Consider the following 22,901-nt stretch of genomic DNA (forward strand, 5'->3'; position numbering starts at 1 on the left):
AAAGTATTTCTAAATAAATACAACAAAACATTTCTTGAGACCGTACGTGAAGTATTATGACAAAACGCATTAAGAAGCAGATTTGGACCTGTTCTGCAGGTGCATTAGAGCTAATATTAGCATCAAGCTTCATAAGACAATTTATGAGATTAATAGTACACTTTTACTCAGAACTCACTTCAAACCACCATCGAGAGTTTGTAATAACTTCCTTTTGCGATCACATGTGGAATTTGGTCGTTTACTGTTGTTAAAATATGCTATTTATAGCCTTTTATATCGCTGCACAAATTAGCATTTCAGATGTACAAAATCACATAAAGACCATATCCTATCATAATTGTGTGTTTATTATCTTATATAATCTATAGTGGCTGTTGTCATGTTTATTTCTGCTGTGTAGAAGCCTTAACATGTGCTCTGGCTGAAACTCACGTTGTTTGTGATGTTACAAACGCCTCTCCGTTGCCAGGGATACATTCCAGGCATGATACACATTAGTAAAAGGATCTATTTTATTTTGTTTTATTTTTATTTGTCTATATACACTTTGGGCGGCCGCAGTACATTATAAAAGTAGCCCCAATAACCGCCACCCAAGACTCTGTAATTTTTCCCGCAACTGTATTTTCAAAATAGCCCACTTGTGCTGTTACCCTGGCAACACTGGTTCGCTGTCCCCTCATCACACAATGATGGATGACCTTCCGTGCTGCGATGACGGCAAGAAGTTTGGGGCAAACCTTATCAAATGATTCATTTGCGTTAAGAAAATATTAACGCGTTAAAATTTTTTGATTAATCGCATGCGTTAACGCGTTAACGTTGACACCCCTAATTTATATATAATATAAATTATATTAATATAAATATATATATAAGTGTAGAAATATGTAAATACATGTGAATATTTTCTAAATATATAATGTATGTGTGTGTCTTTATATATACTAATAAATAATACCATACTACACACACATATATTGTATAAACAAAAACTTTTATTTTGGATGCGATTAATCGCGATTAATTGTTGCCCAGCACTAATGAATATATACATGTAAATCCATGTAAATATTTTCAAAATATTTACTGTATGTATGTGTATTTATATATGCATAATAAATATACACAGTATACACACATATATTATGTAAACAAATACTTTTTATTTTGGATGCGATTAATATACGGACGGAGTATTTTATACAGTGTATGTGTGTGTATATATATATATATATATATATATATAATTTTTTTTTTTTACAGTGATTGATGGTGTCATCAAATATCAGGGACTTTTTATGTCTATTAATGAATATTTGGATGTATTGTGTGCTTCATTATAATATAGGTGAAACTTCAAAGATCCAGAGTAGGGTGATAATCTTGTCTGAGACAACAGTGGGACTAACAGGTTGTGTTGGGAGATAAGCTCTGTCTCTTCATAACCTTACTGTGACACTATGGCATAATTTAAGACGTATGTGAATCTTTTATCATGTAGCTCTTATGTTTTATATTTGATTTGATGTGCACACGCAAACTGCTTCAGGCATTGGACTAGTGACTCGTGAGTTTTGTTTGGTTGTGGGACAAAAACAAAGTCAATATTCAGTGTATAAGCAAAAAAGGTCAAAAGGTCTTTGCATTGCAAAACTTTCAAAGCCTTTCCAAAAATACGCACATTCTTTCGCCTTGTTCCTTCTTTGGCCACGCGTTCCTCTATAGTGTTTAAGGAGTTACCCTCATGTGTCCTATACTGATGTTGTGGTCTCAGTTCCTCAAGGTTATTTGGTCAACTATGTCTCAGCTGGGCTTTACTCTGTTGACTTTGTGAAGTGAGTTGCCCTTGGATCCATGGCAGGTTAAACATTAACCGATCTGCATTTGTCCTGTCCTACTTGCATCTGTTACACTCTGTCCAATCACAGGAATATTCTTAAACCCAGGGGATCTATTTTGAACAAATATCAGATGTTTTTCTGTTCTACTTCCTCTTAACTAGCAGGGGTGCTCTGTCAAGGTAAGAGACTTTGGGTTCAGTAGCAATATTGTGCAAAGAATATTTGAGAGTTGTTTTTATTATAAACCCTTCAGGTCTAGACTACAAATTGTGCTTTAAACCTCTATTGCATTTCTTAAATAACTAATAATTAATCCCTAATGGTTGCACAGCCCATAAATTAAATGCAGCTGTAAAGGTTCATTATGTTTGATTTAGAATAAGGAAGTATTATTATGGTTTGTTAAGTCTGCATGGAGAAAGAGGCATTTGAAGTTACTTACAATGCATTGAGCATATCTTGACCTGTATCACATTCCATATTTATGATTGCGGACAAGTCTGTAATTGTTGACATGATTTTAGATATGATCAGGCTTTGCGGTGTTGCTGTGGGAGTTGGGAGTGTAGGCTTGAGAGTCCAATATACATGGGAACTTCTTTAGTATGGTTTAAAAAGCATCCCAGGATGCACCTCATGTTGATTAAGGGAATGTCTAGAGTGAGCAGAGAATCTATAGACAAAGGGTTGGGGACCAAAATGAAATATAACACTGAAATTTAAGATTTGTTTCGTTTTCTCATCATACTGAAGTCAATTATTGTATTTTAGTATTCTTACCTCTGGTTTCACAGACAAGGATTAAGGCTAGTCCCAGACTAAAATGCACGTTTGAGCTGTCTCAACTATGACAGTGCCATTGATCTGTCTCAAGATGCACACCTGTAACGTTTTCTTCTAAGGGATTTTTATAAAATGCTTAAATATGTTAATTTAACTAAGGCCTAGTCCTGGCTTAAACTAAGCAATGCCTGTGAAACCAGGCCTTAAAGTTTAAAGTTAAAGTTTAGCATTTTAAAAGTATTTTTAAAATGTATTTTAGTCATTTTAAAATGATTTAGTTATTTATTTAGCTTTTTTAATAACTGTAAAAAATGTTTTTCTTAGCTTGTACTGTATATTTTGGGCTTCAATTAGGTTCCATATAGATTATAGGTTAATTTAATTTAATATTATTTTATTTTATAAGTATTTATTAATTTTCTTTTAGTAATTTTATAGTAATTTAATAAAAAAATTCATTCTTAGTTTGTAGTGTATACTTTTGATAAGGGATGCTCAACAAATTGTTATTTTTTTTTTTTCTTATATACGTGCTAATTTATTATGTTGTTTGTGCTCACTTAATGTTGATCTTTAAAACTAATAATTTAATAACACTGTTAAATGTAATATTCCAAATCTCAAAATAAATATTCACATTTTCATATGTTTTGATGCTTTTTCATCTGTAGCATTTAAAATGATGTAATGATTTTGTGATTTAGTGTTTTATTTTTTAATTATTTAGAAAAAGTGTATAGAATTTTAATCTGCCACTTATGTGTTATCAACCATAACATATAATTATTGGATTCTTGGTATTGGTCGGACTTTTCACAACGGTGCGAGTTTTGACGCTTTTTTATTATTTTACAATATAGAAAATAATATAATTTATTTATAATAATATAATTTTTGGGGTATATTTTTTATTCTGTCAAAATGCATTAACCTCTGTTTCTTTATTGATTATAACATTTCCTGGCAGATAATAATAATTTTTTAAAAAAATGGTTTGATGCAGATATCACCACAAAACCATAAATCTCAATATTCTTTTCTTTTTCAGTCGGCTGAGTTTTTCGACATGCTGGAAAGGATGCAGGTAAGACTTCTTCCATCATTCAGATGATCTTGTGCATGTACTTCTTTAGAATAAGATTCCACTAATAACAGTATTCCTTATAGTATAACTTATAGTATCGTCCTTGTAGTATAACTTTGTACTTTAGCTGCAGAGCATTTTACTGTATAATAATATAATAATCACAGCACTTTTTTGCACTTGAGTGCTGGCTAAGTGTTCTCTCTCCAGTGGACCAGTCCTCGATTACTCTGAATGTATAATTACACATTCCAGCTCATTTCTAACTCATTGATTTAGCCAGCTCTTTTCTCTGTGGTGGGTCTTTGGTGGGGGTTTGGTAGGAGCGCCACAGGGTCGAGAGACTGGGCACAGGACATACTGACCTGTTATATAACAGGAGCATGATGGTGTTGTTGTCATTGTGTGTGTGTGTGTGTGTGTGTGTGTGTGTGAGAGAGAGTGTGTAGATGATGGGCAGCAGGTAGCTTAAGATCACCTGATCAATACTATGTTGAGGCAGGAGCGTTGGTGGTATTAAAGCCCTCGGTCTTCTTGTCCAGACCTCAGTATGAGTGACAGATCGATGCAAGGGTTTGTCTGGAGGGCTGATGTCTCTCTCCAATGGATCACATGTACTTGTGATGTTTTTCATCAAAGTTGAAGGTGTGTCTTAGTCAGATCCCTAGTTCTGTAGCATCTACAGTGCCCAGGGAGTTGGGCATTTCCTATTTTCTTTTTCAGTTTATAATTGCACTTAATGCCTAATGATTATGAAAGGGAAACAATCCCACAAACTTAAAAAGATAAAACATTTTTAATTTTACATAATAAATGTGACTCTGGACAACAAAACCATTCATAAGGGTCAATTTATTGAAATTTAGATTTATACAGCTGAATAAATAAGCTTTCCACTGATGTGTGGTGTGTTAGGATAGGACAATATTTGGATATCTGGAATCTGAGGGTGCAAAAAAAATCTAAATATTGAGAAAATCACCTTTAAAGTTGTCCAAATGAAGTCCTTAGCAATGCATATTACCAATCAAAAATTAAGTTTTGATATATTTATTGTTGGAAATGTACAAAATATCTTCATATTTTTTGCATATAGTTATCAAATATATATATATATTTTATTAAAACTAGAAATTAATTTGCATTTATATGTAAGTTAATTAAAAATAATTTAAATATGAAATAATTAAATTAATAAATAAAATATGTGTATTTACAATGTAAATGCAATTTATTGTATTAATTAATTTACATATTTAATTTTAATTTTAATTGTTTAATGTCTAAATGCCATTATGTAAATGATTTGTTTATTTTTAATACTGTCATGTAGGACACTCAGTGTACTTAACAGCTAAAATAAAGAGATTGACTTACATACAGTGTTATACAGCAATATTGTTGATAAATATCAGCTACATTTAATATCTGACATTGTATTCATATTACAGATAATTGTCACTGGTGTCGCAATGTTTAGATGTAGAGGTTCACAACAAGCATTACAAATGTTTCCAAGTGAACAAGAGATTCTGCCTTTATTTATCTCTAAGACAACTGTTTTTTTCCAGGACTGTCAGGTGGAAACAATTTTGTGGTAACCACAGTTTTTGACAAAATAACTTGATATTAGTCATAAAAAAATGAAAAAAGGACAAAAATATTCTGGAGGCTTTATTGACTGTAAACAGAGCTGCTTTATTTGGGGATCTCATTTGAATAACAATGTTTAATGTTTAGTTTGTCATTTATTCTTCTTCTTTTAACCCTCTTCTGCTTTCCTGGACACGGCAGATTCCCAAAACTGAGGAGACTAAGAAATACAAGGTTTGGCTGGTATTGTGAATGTGTGTGTGTGTGTGTGTGTGTATTGTGTCTGTAAGTGCATGTTTGTGAGTGGGTCTTTTCTTCTCTATTAATATTCTGATAAACATCAGTCACAGTCTTGAGTTCTGCAGCATCAATCAACATCAAGTACTTTTTTACATTTGGTGACGTAAAGGTCAGTGATGATGACCTTCAGATTCTGCCAGAGAGACCAAAAGCAGACTAAAAACCTTTATATCCAATAGTTATTGGAATGCAAGCAGAGAATAATCAAGATGCCTTTTTTGTTGCTGTTGCCATTATTTTTTTTTTTTTTTATCAGTCATATTCTGGTGTAGATATTATTCCTCTATGCTGCTCTTGGGATTTTTCATTGCAATAAACAGACTGTGATATACGTGGTTGACTTTTCAATGTTATCCTATGATCAAATTTCTTTTTCTCTCCTACAGGATGACTACATCCCTTACCCCCGGATTGAGGATGTGAGTCCATGAACACACACTCACACATGTTTGTTTTTGTGAAAAGTGGGGACATCCCATAGGCGTAATAGTTTTTATTCTGTACAAACTGTATGTGCTATTGCCCTACAACAACAACAACCCTACAATACACTCCATTCTGTGTGATTTATAAGTGTTTTGAAAAGTGGGGACATGGGGTAACATCCTGAAAAGTCACCTTCTCCTTGTAATAGCTATGTCATACCCATTTGTCACAAAAACGTGCGCACACACACACACACACACACACAAATACTTCTAAACACACAACAGTTCAAATTAAACATTAAAGATCAAGCCTAGTTCTATGTACTCTACATTATTTTGTTTATGTATTAGCAATTTAGCACAAGAGGGTTTTCATTATGTTCAAGTGTTTTAAGGCTGAAAGGGACAGATTGTCTCTATTTATTACACGGCTCTTTGAAATACTTGATTCTGATTGGTTAATCACTGCTTGTAGATGTTTGTGTAATGATTGCTAAACTGTTGTCCCTGGCAACAAATCTCATACCCTGTGCTATTTATTTTTCCATAGTTTTATAGGTAGCCATTAGCTTTCATTAATAACTTCAGCATTGCTATTGTTAAAAGGTAATAGTTATAAATGTAATGAAAGTTTGATTAAAATATTTTTCATATGGACATTTCATTTGTAATGTTACAATAGATTTCTGTTTTAAATAAATGGCATTCTTTTGAACTTTCTATTCATCAAAGCATCCTGAAAAAGATACATCAAGATGTCCAGAAAAATATTAAGCAGAACAACAGTTTTCAACATTGATTATGAAAAGGAGCACCAAACAGTATATTAGAATGATTTCTAAAGGATCATGTGACACTGAAGACTGAAGCAGTAATAGCTGCTGAAAATTCAGCTTTGTCATCACAGGAATAAATTACATCTTAAAATATATTCAAATATGGAGCTTCAAACATAGCCATTGTCACTCCCTCGCATACAGCCTCTCTAACACAAATAATGTCTTACAAAAGTTAAATCAATATATTGTTTTCTGTGAATGAGTGAACAGGATGATTTTCACATCATTTTGTAGCAAAAACTCCAGTTCCCAAAAGTCTTGTGAACAAATATTCTGTATGTGTTTTATGGCCTTATTTCAGTGACTTAAAAATTGTAATTTAGTTTTTCACTAACCATGCATATACACATCTAATCTTACATATTATTGTAGCCCAGTTTGTGCTGATTACAGTGTAATCAGACTTTAGCCATTAATATGTTTTTAAGATACTGAAAAAAAAACACAAATGTCAGGTCATGTCAAAACTTCTCCAGGGCCCCAAAACAAATACAAAGGCGTGGTCAGAAAACAAGCAAGGGTCAAACAGTGGCAAACAGGTATATCATAGGCAAGGCAAAGAGTCATCCAAAACAGGCCTGGGTCGGTCGACAGCTAACAGTATCAAAAGGGGCTAGACCAGTGTTTCCCAACCACTGTGCCGTGGATCAAAAACTTCTTATCTCCATTGTATTTCGTTATTATTATTTTAAATCAGTGCTATTGGTCATCGTTATGTCTGTTTGTGGGTTTTACACATATTTAACCAATGAAAAGCATTCAAAAGAGCTTGTGACTAAACCTCATAACGCCATTGGATCCTCAAATTGTCAGTCAAACCTCATAACTCCACCCCGCCTCCATTCAGCATTAAGCGCCGCGCCGTTTGAAGACGGATGTCTACTTCTTCGCAATGCAAGGGTAAATAAAGAACTGATGTTTGAATAAGTACAGCGTTTCCTTTACTCAAGAAATGCTGTCTATAAATGCTAATGTTTTGTGTGTTTAAAGAGCAGAGTCTTAGCATTTGCTGTCTAGTTGTAGCCAATACACTTTTGTACGTTTTAAATATCCTGTGCATAGCTGTTCGTCTTTTATATCGTGAGATTTTGGCCAAATGTATTAAACAACAAGAGAAACTGAGCGCCCATTTGGCTACAATGAACTTTATAACCTGAAAACTGATTAAAAGGTGATGCTGTTAATTTATTGCCTGATTTGCGGCCGTTCTAATGATGGACAAAACACAGATCTCCTGTCATTCTGTCGTCAAAAACCTTGTTAACTCCATATGTGTATGATTTTCAGAAATTAAGTGCAAGTGTCTGATCATATATAAAGCCAAAATACCAACATGACGCAATGTTTAATTATTGGGAGAAAAAAAAAACTATTCTATTTAAAAAAAAAAAAAAAATTATAATGCTTAGTGGTGTGCCGTGGGATTTTTTACATATCAAAACTGTGCCGCGGCAGAAAAAAGGTTGGGAAACACTGGGCTAGACAAGAGAGGTAAATCCAAAACGAAAGCAATAGTCCAGGCAGGGGAAAACACAATCCGAAACAGGGCAGGGCAAGGCAAGGCAAGACTAGACTAGGAAAACTAACTGGGGCTCTGTAGAGTAGCTAAAGCTAGGGCAGCGATAAATGCATACAATACTCGGCCGAGGGCAAGAGGAAGTCCATGGTTTATGTAAGGGGTGAAATGGGAATCAGCTGTGTGATCAGACTCGGGTGTAAGCGTGTGATTGGCTGCAGCTGAGTGTAATGAGTGCAATGGTTTGTGGGAACTGAAGTTCAGTGTAAGTGTAACGATCAGTGCAGTGTAAGAGTCCATGTGGTGAGCGAGTGACCTCTGGTGGAGGGTTAACGGAAGTTCGTAGACCAGATTCGTGACAATATCATTGAAACAAATTATGAGTTTGCTTACCTTTTTTTTTTTTTTTTTGTCTTTGTTGTCTAGGTCCTGCAGAAGGGTGGTCCCTACCCTCAGGTAATTTTACCTCAGTTTGGTGGATATTGGATTGAGGATCCTGAGGCTCCAGTCGGGACGCCCACGTCCTCAGACAGCAGCTTCAGTGAGGAGGAGGAGGATGGTCTGAGTCCCGGTGGAGGAGGAGGAGGCTTCGGCTACAGGCTGGAGTGTAACAGCATCTCACGGGCTTATCGCAAACACTTTCTGGGCAAGGTGAGGATTCTTTTGTTAATGCTGACAGTATGTTTAACTTCTATACTGTAGGTTTACAGGGCCAAAAGTATCCATATTTGAAGAAATACCCATGTATGCCCACAATATGCCCTTTTAGCTGAAAGTAAGTGTCCTGTCTGAGGTAATATCTCATGTGCCCGAAGCTTATTCACTCACAGTTCTTTATAACACTTGGATATGTGTGATGTGATGGCACCTCTTTGAACAAGCATTTTGTATGCCACATTTTGGTATCAGTTGTGTGTCACAGAGAGCTTGACTGGAATGACAAAGAGCCACACTTGAGTGATAAAAATGCAAGCTCAGTCTACTGGAAAATGAACCTCTCCATATCGAAATATTGAAGCCTGTGGAAACACCTTTCTCTTTCTCAGGAGCACATGAACTATTACTGCACATGCAGTAGTATGGGACACCTCATCATGTCTCTGAAGTATGAGGAGGCAGAGGGACAGGAGTCACTCCGCATCATGCTCAGGTGCCATGTCCAGCACATATTGAAACTCTGGTATAGTCATTGCTATTTAGGTCTGTAGTGTCATAGCAAATAGCTGAGCAGTATTTTTTATATCACTTGCTAGGTCAAAAACAAAGACCCTTCATGAGCGAATCCCACTTGAAGGCCTCCTCCAGCTACCCAGCGTACCACAGATAGCCAAGGTGTGTATTGGCAAGACGTACAGCACCAGACCAGAGTCAATGCTACTAAATAACACAAATGGAAACGATGCAGTGACCAAACAAATCTAAACTGTCAATTTGCATAATAACAATTTTTGGTAACACTTTACAATAAGGTTCATTAGTTAAACATTAGTTGATGTATTAACTAAAATGAACTAACCATGAGCAATACATTTGTTACTGTATTTACTAATCTTCGCTAACGTTAATAAAAATACAGATGTTCATTGTTAGTTCATGTTAGTTCACAGTGCATTACCTAATGTTAACAAGATTTTAATAATGTATTATTAAATGTTGAAATTAACATTAACAAAGATTAATAAACGCTGTATAAGTGCAGTTCATTATTAGTTCATGTTAACTAATGAACCTTATTGTAAAGTGTTACCCAATTTTTTAATGAAAGGATCATAAGAAACGTGTGCGAAACTGCAGTGACTTTAGAGACATTTTCTGATGAATCTGGTTTCATGTAATGTCTAATAATCTATAACAAGTACAAGTTAGCTTTACACATCCAAGCAAATATTTAATTTTGGGAATTAATTAAACGGCCCTTTCTGCTGATTGGTCAGCCGAAGATCAAACCGTGCCGTCATCAGTTCTTCCGAAGCTGCAGTTGTACAGATTCTTAACTATTGCAACTACATTTAATCTTTTTTCATCAAATTTATGAATAGCTCGACACAACTCGTACTGGTGCAGAGCCTAGACAGGGCTTTCTTCTGTGTAGACCAGCGGTTCTTAAAGTGATAGGGGGTCCGCGAAATAATTTGCTATAGCCTACCGTATTTACTGTAAAGTCGCTTTTTTTATCATGATACATTCTGTGATTTATTCCAAAGTGACTTATATGATGCATTTAACGTCAAATAATCCAAATGAAGCCTTTTAAAAGACAAGTATTGGCTGTGGTTCATGTTTGTGACTACAGTTAAGCACAGACCAATATTGAAGTGCACAGGAAATAAGCAGTAGTCATAATTAAAACAGTTTAAACATGCAGTTTAAATTAATATTAAGTACTGATTGATGGTCACTTGGATTTCTTTCCAAGCGCATTCTTTTCTCTTTATTTTTCAAAGGCGTGACATTTTGTAGTTATTTTGAACGTAACGCTACCCAAATAAAAATATACATTTTACCATACGACTATAAATGACAGAGTATTAAGTTATTTCCCCTTGATGGGGAAAGAAATTCAAGTGACCATCAATCGGTACTCATGACTTTCATGAACTGTAAGCTCTAATCATCAAAATTAAAACAAAATAAACTTTTGAAAGTTTCACTTTTTGAAATAAGTTTAACTTTTTCACGATATTCAATTTTTTTTAGATGCACCTGTGTATATATATGTGTGTGTGTGTGTGTGTGTATATATATAATACATTTTGAACAGTATTTATATATTCTTTCAACTGACCACTAAGCCTAATAGGATTGTGGGATATCATAGGCAGTAAAAGCTACTAGGATTCAAAAATGATCTAGATGAAGTCATCTTAATAGACTACAATCCCATTATGTAAGTCTGCAGTCAAACTTTTAAAGTGTATGAGGACACAAATTCTCAAAAAAAGTCTCTCTCACAAAGTCTCTCAAGACTTCAAGTACTTAGCAGACCTCTTTTGAACTTCCCTCAATCCACTCAAAAGATGAGAGATGTTCACATCAGATGTGTCCTGTGTGTTTCAGCTGCTCTGTGATGACGTCACAGGTCTGAAGTTCAACCCCGTCCTCTACCCTAGGGTGAGCATTTCTGTTTCTCACTCCATCTGTGACTTACCTACTCTAGGCATCAGGGTGAAATTAGGGCTGGGCTTTGCTCCGTTTCACCCTAGTACCCAAGTCATCTGATTAATATGTCCCTGTGCTCCGGGGGAGTCACAAATCCATCTGCTTTACACTGCATGGCATGCCTGAGCCACATAGTGTGTTTGAGAGGAGCCTTGACCATCTCAAGGCTTTGCATGCTCTGTCAGGCATGGCAAACACAAACGCCTGAATTATGGAAAGGCACTGACACACATATTTACCCCTGTGGGCGCTTTCACTCACTTTCTGTTTTCTCTTGCCCAAGGCCTCGCAACTGATCGTCTGTTTTGATGAGCACGAAGTGAACAACACTTTCAAGTTTGGAGTCATCTATCAGAAGTTTGGTCAGGTGAGAGTCAGTGTAGAGCTGTTGTCTTCATTGTACATACCTTCACTTAAGTTCTCTCTCTTTTTCCCACTGGGATTGTCTCTTCACATCAGACGACAGAGGAAGAGCTGTTCGGGAACAATGAGGAGACGCCAGCCTTTACTGAATTCCTCAGTGTTTTAGGAGACAATATTGAACTGCAGGATTTTAAAGGGTGAGAGATGGAGATTAAGCACTAAAAACTGCTGCCATGGTTCACCTGCGCACTCATAAAAGGCTTGTTTTAATATTAAACAATATTCGGAGTGCATTTGTGAATAATTTATTTCTTTTACTCATTGTGTGTGATTTTGACTGGAAGTCTGCTCACGGTAATCAGATTGATCTGCCTAAGCAGCGCTTCTGCAGAGCTTATTTGACTGGTGTGTGTGATATTGTGCTGCTCAGGTTCAGAGGCGGTCTGGATGTGTCTCATGGGCAGACTGGGTCTAAGTCTGTCTATACCACGTTCCGTCAGAGAGAAATCATGTTTCACGTTTCCACAAAACTCCCCTTTACAGAAGGAGACATTCAGCAGGTGTGTTTCCTTTTTTTTAATGTTTAATCATTAAAATTATTATTTAATTTTTACTTTAACCTTTTAAATCAAATTAATATCTATCATTTAAATATTTTGCAGTTATTTATTATTTATTGTAATATTTTTTTATTTTTTTGTCAAGGATTTTGTATTCTCTTTGTACACTCTTTGTATTCACATTTCACTCTAAAAATGTTTTCTTTACAGTTAAGCACATGTTCCTTCCAAATCTAAATTGCTGTAATGGACAAAAAAACAAAAAAATCCTGACTGCAATTCAAAACACATATTTTATTAATCAATTCTTCGATCAATTTTTATAAATCAAAGAATTAATTAAGATGCTACCTTTATTTATTTATGTATGTATGTATAACCCTAACCTTAACCCTTACGGTAAAGAGATGAATAATGAAAATTGTGGAGATGAAATTAAAAATAGGGAGAAATGTACAAAATCTAAATTGCTGTAGTAGACAAAAAGCATATATCAAATTTTCCTGACTGCAATTCTAAACACAGTGTTTTTTATTTATCACTTTTTTGATATTTTTGTATTTATCAAAGAATTAAGATACCACCATGATTTATTTATTTATTATTATTATTTTGTCTTAACCCTAACCCTTTTATGGAGATAAAATGAAAATTAGGGAGAAAAGTACTTAATGAAATTCACGTTGCAAATTTTTTTTATTAATAATTAATTGAATTCAATTCAATAAATTTCGAATTAAAAATGAAAATAAAATAATCTATATTTAAATATAATCCTTGTATGTTTATCTTGACTAAAAATTGTGTTGGCAAATCCATTACATTTAAAATATTTATAACTATTTTTCTCTTGTGTCATTATTCTCTCAGCTCCAGAGGAAGAGACATATTGGCAATGATATTGTCGCAGCCGTCTTCCAGGAAGAGCCCACACCGTTTGTTCCTGATATGATCGCATCCAACTTCCTACATGCCTACGTGTTAGTGCAGGCGGAAAACCCCTGCACTGATCACACCACGTACAAGGTTTGTCAAACACCTCACTGAATTACTCCAGATACCCATCAATCCCACTGATCTGAGGTATCGATCGGTGTTCACAGGTGTCCGTCACAGCCAGAGAGGATGTCCCTCCGTTCGGCCCCCCTCTTCCAAACCCTGCGGTCTTTAAGAAGGTAATATAGAAGATTGCTTCCGTTAAATGTTGAAGGAGATGATGATATGTATCATAAGATGATGGAGATCAACTCTTTCCCAGGGTCCCGAGTTCCGGGAATTTCTCCTGACAAAATTGATCAACGCAGAAAATGCATGCTGCAAGTCAGACAAGTTCGCCAAGCTAGAGGTGAGAAAAAAATCCAGAGATCCACGATTCACTATGAACAATCAATTTGAAGGAATAATCACCCAAAATATTAATATTCTGTCATTATTTACTAATGAGTTTTCATTTTGGGGTGAACTATTGCCTTAATTAGCCTATCTGCATCATCATCCGTCTTTCTGTGTGTGTGTGTGACAGGAGAGGACACGGGCAGCACTGTTAGATAACCTTCACGATGAACTGCACAGACAGACACAGGCCACAGTAGGACTGGGCTCATCTACAGATGAAGAAAAGCTAGAAAATGGAGGTCATGGAGGGCTGCTGGAGTCTTTTAAGGTGAGATGTCCTGTCCTTGACCACTTAAAAACCCAGAGAACTAAAGATTTTACTGATTGATGTTGCTCTTTGCATTTGTTCTATTCGGTGAAGTATTCTCAATTCCCTTTGAAATATAAAAATATTCTACAACATGTACTACCAATTAACATTTTGGGGTCAGTAAGATTTTTTTTAAAGAAATGTATACTTTTATCAGCAAGTATGCATTAACTTGATAAAAAGTGACAGCAAAGACAAATAATATTACAGAAGCTTTCTATTTCAAATAAATGCTGTTCTTTTGTATTCCTCAAAGAATCCTGAAAAAAATGTATCACCAAAATATTAAGCAGCATAACTGTTTTCAACACTGGTAATAATACAAAATGTTTATTGAGCAGCAAATCAGCATATTAGAATGATTTCCGAAGGATCATGTGACCCTGAAGACTGAAGACTAATTTAGTTTTACCATCACAGGAATAAAATACATTTAAAACTATTTTAAAATAGAACGCAGTTATTTTAAATTGTAATAATATTTCACAAAATTATTCCTTTCAAATAAATGCAGCCTTGTTGAGCATAAGAGACTTAAACCCAAAACATTTCCTGTTTACTTATCTGTCTGTCTGTATGTGTGCATATGATTCTGTTTGTCTGAATATGCTCTGGACTAAGCTCTTAAGGCCTGTGTGTGTGTGTGTGTGTGTGTGTGTGTAAGTGACCATATGCATGATTTTGCCGTGTGTGGGTGTTTTCAGGCAGGGTGGAGGTGTGTGTGGGTTGGCTTGCAGACACACACATACACTGCAGTGCTGATCTGTGTAGCAGCCGTGACTGTGTATCATTACCAAGCCGAACTGATGCAGATGACCAGTGCACATTAAACAATTCATTAAACATGTATACAACAACACAAGACTCCCAGATTATTTATTTATTACATATATTTATTCATTTGATATCTACTATATACACACACACACACACACACACACACACACACACACACTATACTATATATAAACTAGTCTAAATGTTTTTTTAAAGAGTAACATTTCATGTTGAATAAATAATTATATTATATTATAAAATATATATTTTTAAATGTATTTAACTAGCAAAGTTTGTAAATTTACAAGCAAAAAATATAAATGTGACAAAAAATAAATATAGAAATAAAACAATAGGATAGAATAGAATAGAATAGAATAGAATAGTGTTTTCTAACCGTTGTTTGACCTTTGGCTTTAGTATAAAGCTGGTGTGTAGCTCCACCTACTGGTTGTTCATGGAAATACAATTAAATTTTTCAAACTCCATCATCATTATTATGGGTAGTTTTATGGCTAATATAAAAAATTACTGTCATAAAAGTAATAAAATAAGTCATTTAAGATAAATTATTAACCAGCTAATATAAACAATGCACATATAAACCTTAAACTGTGACATAAGTTCTTATTTCTCTTTATTTGCCAATGCAAATATATTTGTGCTCATGCTTAGTACAGTTTTGCATTTTCTGTTCCTCTTTTACCCTCTTCCTCTGTCTCTGTCTCTGTCAGAGGGCCATGCGTGTGAGGAGCCATTCTATGGAGACGATGGTGACTCATAAACACAAGAGTCCTGGAGTGGCGGCAGGGGTCCCGTCTAGTGTGAGCGGTGGTGGACTACAGCAGAACAGCACGGAGTGCACCAAGAGCACCTTCACTGTACTTCCATTATTTTAATTTAATCAGATTAAATTCTTATCTCATCCAGTGTATAAACATGCTGAAGTCGTTTATTATGATAAAGCAGTGCAGCAGTGTGATATTTGTGTTTGTGTTTGTCAGCCTCCAGCACTGTCTGCGAAATCTCCATTAAAGAGTCCAGTAAAGCGGCGCTCTGGTCTGTTCCCTAGACTGCACTCCAGCACAGAAAGTCCAACTGAGAAACATCCATCTCGCAGGTAAACAAATATAAATTACTCCAGTCTTCAGTGTCACATGATCATTCAGAAATCATGATAATATGTTGATTTGCTGATCAAGATTAATTTCTTATTATTATCAGTGTTGAAAACAGTCTTTCTGCTTAACAACTTTTTTTACTTATTGTGAAAACTAATACACTACCGTTCAAAAGTCTGGATATTCATGATTTAAAAAAGAGAGAACAGCATTAATTAATACTTTTATTCAGCAAGAACACATTAAATTGATCTAAAGTGAAAGTAAAGACATTTCTAATGTTACAAAAAATTATATTTCAAAATAATGCTGTTCATTGACCTTTCTATTCATCAAAGAATCCTGAAAAATGTATCACAGTTTTTACAAAAATATTAAGCAGCAAAAACGTTTTAACATTTATAATAATCGGAAATATTAAAAATCGAGTGCCAATAATAATTGAGTACCAAATCAGTGTATTATAATGATTTCTGAAGGATCATGTGACACTGAAGAATGGAGTAATGACTGCTGAATGTTGTGTTTGTCTGTATGTATATACATTTTTTGTGCATTAGTATTTCAGAAAAGCACTACATAAACTGTATTCTGTGTGTTTGTAGTGACCAAAAAACAGAAGTGTTACCTCACTCGCAGGATGTGAGGTCAGAGACGTCATCCAATCCGAGTTCACCAGAGATCTGCCCAAATAAAGAAAGGTGGGTGTCATTGCGATTTCTCAGTTCCAGTTCCTCAGGTACAGAAGATGTGAGTGCGGTGTTGGAGTGTTTTGACATTTGATGAATCAGATATGTAGTTGGGCTTCATTTTTAAATCCTTTTCCAGTACCTTCACTTTTAGAATGTATGTGAAAGGGTATTCCTGTCTTCTTCGTAGTTCTTCAGTAAACAAAAAACTGTGGATTTCTGTTGTGTAATCTCTGTCCCGTTGGTTTGGTCCTGCAGGCCATTTGTGAAGCTGAAAGAGTGTAGCGGCAGAGCTAATATCTCTATCTCCCGATCCTCCTCCAGCACCAGCAGCTTCAGCAGCACAGCAGGGGAGGGAGACGGACTGGAGGAGCTGGAAATGGTGACACACACTTACATACACAGACAGAAGAGTTCTGTTGACCTTTCGGGAGATTCAAGAGACACACTGCAAAAAAAAAACTAAAAAACAACAACACTATTTCAGTATATATTATCTCAGCATCCTTAAACCTTGAGTACTTGAGAAGCAAATCTGCATAAGATCTTATGATGTTATATATATGAACTGTATATATACACACGTGGTCAGAATTGTTGGTACCCTTGGTAAATATGATCAAAGAAGGCTCTAAAAATAAACATGCATTATTAATCCTTCTGATCTTTTTTTTTTTTAAATCACACAAATCTAACCTTTCGTTGAACTAAAACAATTGAAAATGGGGGGAAATCTCAGTATGAAATAAATGTTTTTCTCAAATACACGTTGGACACAATTATTGGTACCCCTAGAAATTCTTATTAGTAAAATATCTCTGAAGTATATTCCCATTCATATTTACAATTTTGAGCACTCCAGGGTGATTATGAACATGAAATTATCCAGCCATGGCTTTCTGTTTCACAGAAATATAAATAGGAGGGAAAACAAAGGCAAAATTCCCTTAATCATCCATCACAATGAGAAAAACCAAAGAATATATTTCTGATGTGCAGCAAAAGATAATTGAGCTTCACAAATTAGTGAAGTGGCTTTAAGAAAAGAGCTAGAGCAGTGAAAATGGCCATTTCCACCATCAGGGCAATAATTAATTTCCAATCAACAGAAAATGTTATGAAACTGCCTGGAAGAGGACGTGTGTCTATATCGTCCTAATGCACGGTGAGAAGGAGAGTTTGAGTGGCTAAAGACTCTCCAAGGACCACAGCTGGAGAATTGCAGAAAATAGTTGAGTCTCGGGGTCAGAAAACCTTAAAAAAAAATTATCAAACAGCACCTACATCACCACATGTTGTTTGGGTTTCAAGAAAAATTCTCCTCGCTCATCCAAAAACAAACTCCAGCATATTCAGTTATCAGACACGACTGGAACTTCAAATAAGACTGGCTTCTATGGTCAGATGAAACTAAAAAAAAAGCTTTTTAGCAGCAAACACTCAAGATGGGTTTGGTGAACACGGGGATAAAAAGTACCCCATGTGTACAATGAAATATACTGCTGTATTTTTGATGTTGTGGGCCTATATTTCTGCTGGAGGTCCTGGACATCTTGTTTAGACACATGGCATCATGGATTCTATCAAATACCAACAGATAAAAAAATCAATAAGTGACTGACTCTGTTAGAAATCTTATAATGGATTTAATAATAATCCAAACACAAACCTCAAAAACAACACAAAAATGGGTCACTGAGCACAAAACCAAGCTTCTGCTATGGCCATTCCAGTCCTCTGACCTGAACCCTGAAGAAAATGAGTGGATGAACTGAAGAGAAGAAGCACCAACATGGAGCTGGGAATCTAAAGGGTCTGGAGTGATTCTGGATGAAGGAATGGTCTCTGATCTCTTGTCAGGTGTTCTCTAACCTCATCAGGCATTATAGGAGAAAATTTAGAGCTGTTAAACTGGCAAATGGAGGTTTCAAAAAGTATTGAATAAAAGGGTGCCATTAATTGTGGCCAATGTGTATTAGAGAAAAACATTTATTTCATAATGATATTTCCCCCCATTTTTGATTCTTATTCTCCAACGAAAGGTTAGATTTTTGTGAATTTTTTTAAATAAAAGATTAAAAGGATTAACAATGCAAATTAATTTTCACAGCCTTCTTTGATCATATTTACCAAGGGTACCAACAATTCTGATCACGTGTGTATATTGTTAGGGAATTTACAGTTAAGGACCCAAGGACCAGGTTTTTTGAAAGAAGCCCAGGAGTCAGAGATGCAATCAATTGAAGAAAAATTTACTGAAGAAAATAGTTTGCAGTTTCATCAGCAGAAGTGAGCTTCAACTCTCTTGATGGTGTTCATAAACCGCTCTGCGTACATGTCAGAAACACCAGTAATTATACTCTAACAGAGGTCACTAATTACGTCAATACATAGGGTAGAAAGATGCTGATTGGTCTAAAACCTAGATAAAGTTAGACAATTTCCACATAAGGACGTAAGCACTTCAAACATATCTCTAAGTGATTATTTAGGTTACGGAGATCAGGAGTCAGACTAAACCGGTATCTACAGAGACCTATTCCTAAACAGGGGGGCATCCGAAGACGAACTTCTCCAATACCGTCTTCTCCTCTTACTCAGGGAAAGATGCCGACACACATACACAGAGAACACTTATCCTTTGTTCAAGGTTGCCTAGCTCTGGTGAGAATCTTTTCGGCATTCAGCATGGTTCGTTACACACACACTATGCCTGTCTCATCTTATAGAGTAAAAATACAGAACTAAGCAGGATTCTTTTATATCTATTATGCGAATACCAGTTAATTGCGCAATAAGCAAACTGCAAACAATAGCATAAAACAGCAGAACACATAAATGTCACAGTTGTCCCAATCACTGTCGCTCACGTAGATGGGAGGTCACCCTGACCTCATGACAAGGCACTGTGACACTAAGAAAAGAATAGACTTCAGCATGGAAAGAATAACTTTCCATTCTTGCTACAATGGAGGACTACCCACATTCTTATATATTTATTATTACTATAGCCAAACAAGAAATAATGAAATAATATTATTATGAAGGATATGATAGATCGGCATCAACTCCATCCACTACTTCAATATATATATATATATATATATATATTATAAATATGCATACACATATAGATATATATTTAGTAGTCTACTTTTAATGTATATACATTTATTTATTTATCACAATATGATAAATGCAAAAAATATTGTGAAATATTATTGCAGTTTAAAATAACAGTTGCCTAATATAATATACCTTAAAATATAGATTATTCCTGTTGTGGCAAACAAAGATGAATATTCAGCAGCTATTATTCCAGTCTTAAGTGTCACATGATCCTTCAGAAATCAGTCTAATATGCTAAATTATTATCAGTGTTGGAAACCATTGTAAGCCAGCTGCCAGCATTTATTCAAAATAGAATATTTTGTTACAATATTAGTCTTTACTATCACTTTTTTTCAATGTAACATCTTTGCTGAATTAAAGTATTAATTTCTTTAAAAAGAAAGAAAAATGTGCTGACCCCAAATTATGAATCGCAGTGTATTTTGTTACAAAAGATTTTTTGTAAAAAAAAAAAAAAAATATCTGGATGATACAAAAAATAAATAAATAAACAAATAAATGTGTGTGTGTGTATATATATATATATATGTGTGTGTGTGTGTGTGTGTGTGTGTGTGTGTGTGTGTGTGTGTGTGTGTGTGTGTGTGTGTGTGTGTGTGTGTGTGTGTGTGTGTGTGTGTGTGTGTGTGTGTGTGTGTGTGTGTGTGTGTGTGTGTGTGTGTGTGTGTGTGTGTGTTTTCATAAGCCTAACAACATTTAATGATGTTTATGCTTACAACAAGTGTACATATATATATATATATATATATATATATATATATATATATATATATATATATATATATATATATATATATACAGTGAGGAAAATAAGTATTTGAACACCCTGCTATTTTGCAAGTTCTCCCACTTAGAAATCATGGAGGGTCTGAAATTGTCATCGAGGTGCATGTCCACTGTGAGAGACATAATCTAAAAAAAAAATCCAGAAATCACAATGTATGATTTTTAACTATTTATTTGTATGATACAGCTGCAAATAAGTATTTGAACACCTGTCTATCAGCTAGAATTCTGACCCTCAAAGACCTGTTAGTCTGCCTTTAAAATGTCCACCTCCACTCCATTTATTATCCTAAATTAGATGCACCTGTTTGAGGTCGTTAGCTGCATAAAGACACCTGTCCTCCCCATACAATCAGTAAGAATCCAACTACTAACATGGCCAAGACCAAAGAGCTGTCCAAAGACACTAGAGACAAAATTGTACACCTCCACAAGGCTGGAAAGGGCTACGGGAAATTGCCAAGCAGCTTGGTGAAAAAGGTCCACTGTTGGAGCAATCATTAGAAAATGGAAGAAGCTAAACATGACTGTCAATCTCCCTCGGACTGGGGCTCCATGCAAGATCTCACCGTGGGGTCTCAATGATCCTAAGAAAGGTGAGAAATCAGCCCAGAACTACACGGGAGGAGCTGGTCAATGACCTGAAAAGAGCTGGGACCACCGCTTCCAAGGTTACTGTTGGTAATACACTAAGACGTCATGGTTTGAAATCATGCATGGCACGGAAGGTTCCCCTGCTTAAACCAGCACATGTCCAGGCCCGACTTAAGTTTGCCAATGACCATTTGGATGATCCAGAGGAGTCATGGGAGAAAGTCATGTGGTCAGATGAGACCAAAATAGAACTTTTGGTCATAATTCCACTAAACGTGTTTGGAGGAAGAAGAATGATGAGTACCATCCCAAGAACACCATCCCTACTGTGAAGCATGGGGTGGTAGCATCATGCTTTGGGGTGTTTTTCTGCACATGGGACAGGGCGACTGCACTGTATTAAGGAGAGGATGACCGGGGCCATGTATTGCGAGATTTTGGGGAACAACCTCCTTCCCTCAGTTAGAGCATTGAAGATGGGTCGAGGCTGGGTCTTCCAACATGACAATGACCAAGCACACAGCCAGGATAACCAAGGAGTGGCTCTGTAAGAAGCATATCAAGGTTCTGGCGTGGCCTAGCCAGTCTCCAGACCTAAACCCAATAGAGAATCTTTGAGGGAGCTCAAACTCCGTGTTTCTCAGCGACAGGCCAGAAACCTGACTGATCTAGAGAAGATCTGTGTGGAGGAGTGGGCCAAAATCCCTCCTGCAGTGTGTGCAAACCTGGTGAAAACTACAGGAAACGCTTTGACCTCTGTAATTGCAAACAAAGGCTACTGTACCAAATATTAACATTGATTTTCTCAGGTGTTCAAATACTTATTTGCAGCTGTATCATACAAATAAATAGTTAAAAATCATACGTTGTGATTTCTGGATTTTTTTTAGATTATGTCTCTCACAGTGGACATGCACCTACGATGACAATTTCAGACCCTCCATGATTTCTAAGTGGGAGAACTTGCAAAATAGCAGGGTGTTCAAATACTTATTTTCCTCACTGTATATATATATATATATATATATATATACACATTACATATATATACGTTTTCGCTTTAATGTAAGCCTAACAACATTTAATGAAGTTTATGCTTACAACAAGATTTAGACAACTGAGTTTTAAAAGGAACAAATGAAAAAGTAATTTTTTTTAAGGATGTTTATATTTTTCTTTTTAAGCTGGAAAACAACAAAATGATTATGAAAATTATTTTGCAGTGTGTTTCTTCCTCTAGCAAAGCTCTTGTGATAATTACCTCATATAAGCTCACTGTGAAAACAATTAACTTATGCTTCAGTCACATCTAGGTGGTTTAAATGGTTTTTTTTTTAATTGGATTGCAAGACAAAATGATTAAGATGATTAAGAAAATAATTTTTGCAGTGTGTTTCTTTCTCCTGCAAAGCTCCTGTAGATAATCACCTCAGATACGCTCACTATGAAAACAATTCAATTATGCTTCAGAAACTTCCTGTACACGGCTGATTTGCAGATAACCATCACACACTAAATGGCCCTTTGCATTGATCCACTCAGCCTGATGTCTGTCGATATGACTAATTACTGCAGCACAGCTAGTTCTAGGACAATCTATAGCGATGGTACTAGTATTAACATTA

At 35.5% G+C, this 22,901-nt stretch overlaps 1 protein-coding gene across 10 annotated transcripts in view; it reads left to right on the forward strand.

Moving 5' to 3' along the window:
* The window catches only part of rap1gap2a (RAP1 GTPase activating protein 2a), a 97,856-nt gene that overhangs the window by 72,072 nt on the left and 2,883 nt on the right, over nt 1-22,901 (forward strand). For 3 of the 10 annotated variants that reach the window (XM_058799099.1, XM_058799096.1, XM_058799094.1), the window contains 18 exons: nt 3,679-3,714; nt 5,509-5,541; nt 5,994-6,026; nt 8,817-9,041; nt 9,437-9,540; nt 9,644-9,722; nt 11,448-11,501; nt 11,833-11,916; nt 12,009-12,109; nt 12,343-12,472; nt 13,343-13,498; nt 13,576-13,647; nt 13,731-13,817; nt 13,995-14,135; nt 15,689-15,835; nt 15,959-16,074; nt 16,681-16,776; nt 17,023-17,146. In XM_058799099.1, the coding sequence (XP_058655082.1) occupies nt 3,679-3,714; nt 5,509-5,541; nt 5,994-6,026; nt 8,817-9,041; nt 9,437-9,540; nt 9,644-9,722; nt 11,448-11,501; nt 11,833-11,916; nt 12,009-12,109; nt 12,343-12,472; nt 13,343-13,498; nt 13,576-13,647; nt 13,731-13,817; nt 13,995-14,135; nt 15,689-15,835; nt 15,959-16,074; nt 16,681-16,776; nt 17,023-17,146 (1,818 nt within the window). Of the gene's footprint in view, nt 1-1,918; nt 2,027-3,678; nt 6,027-6,855; nt 7,775-8,816; nt 9,042-9,436; nt 9,541-9,643; nt 9,723-11,447; nt 11,502-11,832; nt 11,917-12,008; nt 12,110-12,342; nt 12,473-13,342; nt 13,499-13,575; nt 13,648-13,730; nt 13,818-13,994; nt 14,136-14,881; nt 15,048-15,688; nt 15,836-15,958; nt 16,075-16,680; nt 16,777-17,022; nt 17,147-22,901 lie in introns of those variants that run through there. The other 7 variants (XM_058799097.1, XM_058799095.1, XM_058799101.1 and 4 more) reach the window with 6 other exon arrangements.

This window comes from Onychostoma macrolepis, chromosome 15 (assembly GCF_012432095.1).
Source record: "Onychostoma macrolepis isolate SWU-2019 chromosome 15, ASM1243209v1, whole genome shotgun sequence".
Taxonomy (NCBI): Eukaryota; Metazoa; Chordata; class Actinopteri; order Cypriniformes; family Cyprinidae; genus Onychostoma; species Onychostoma macrolepis.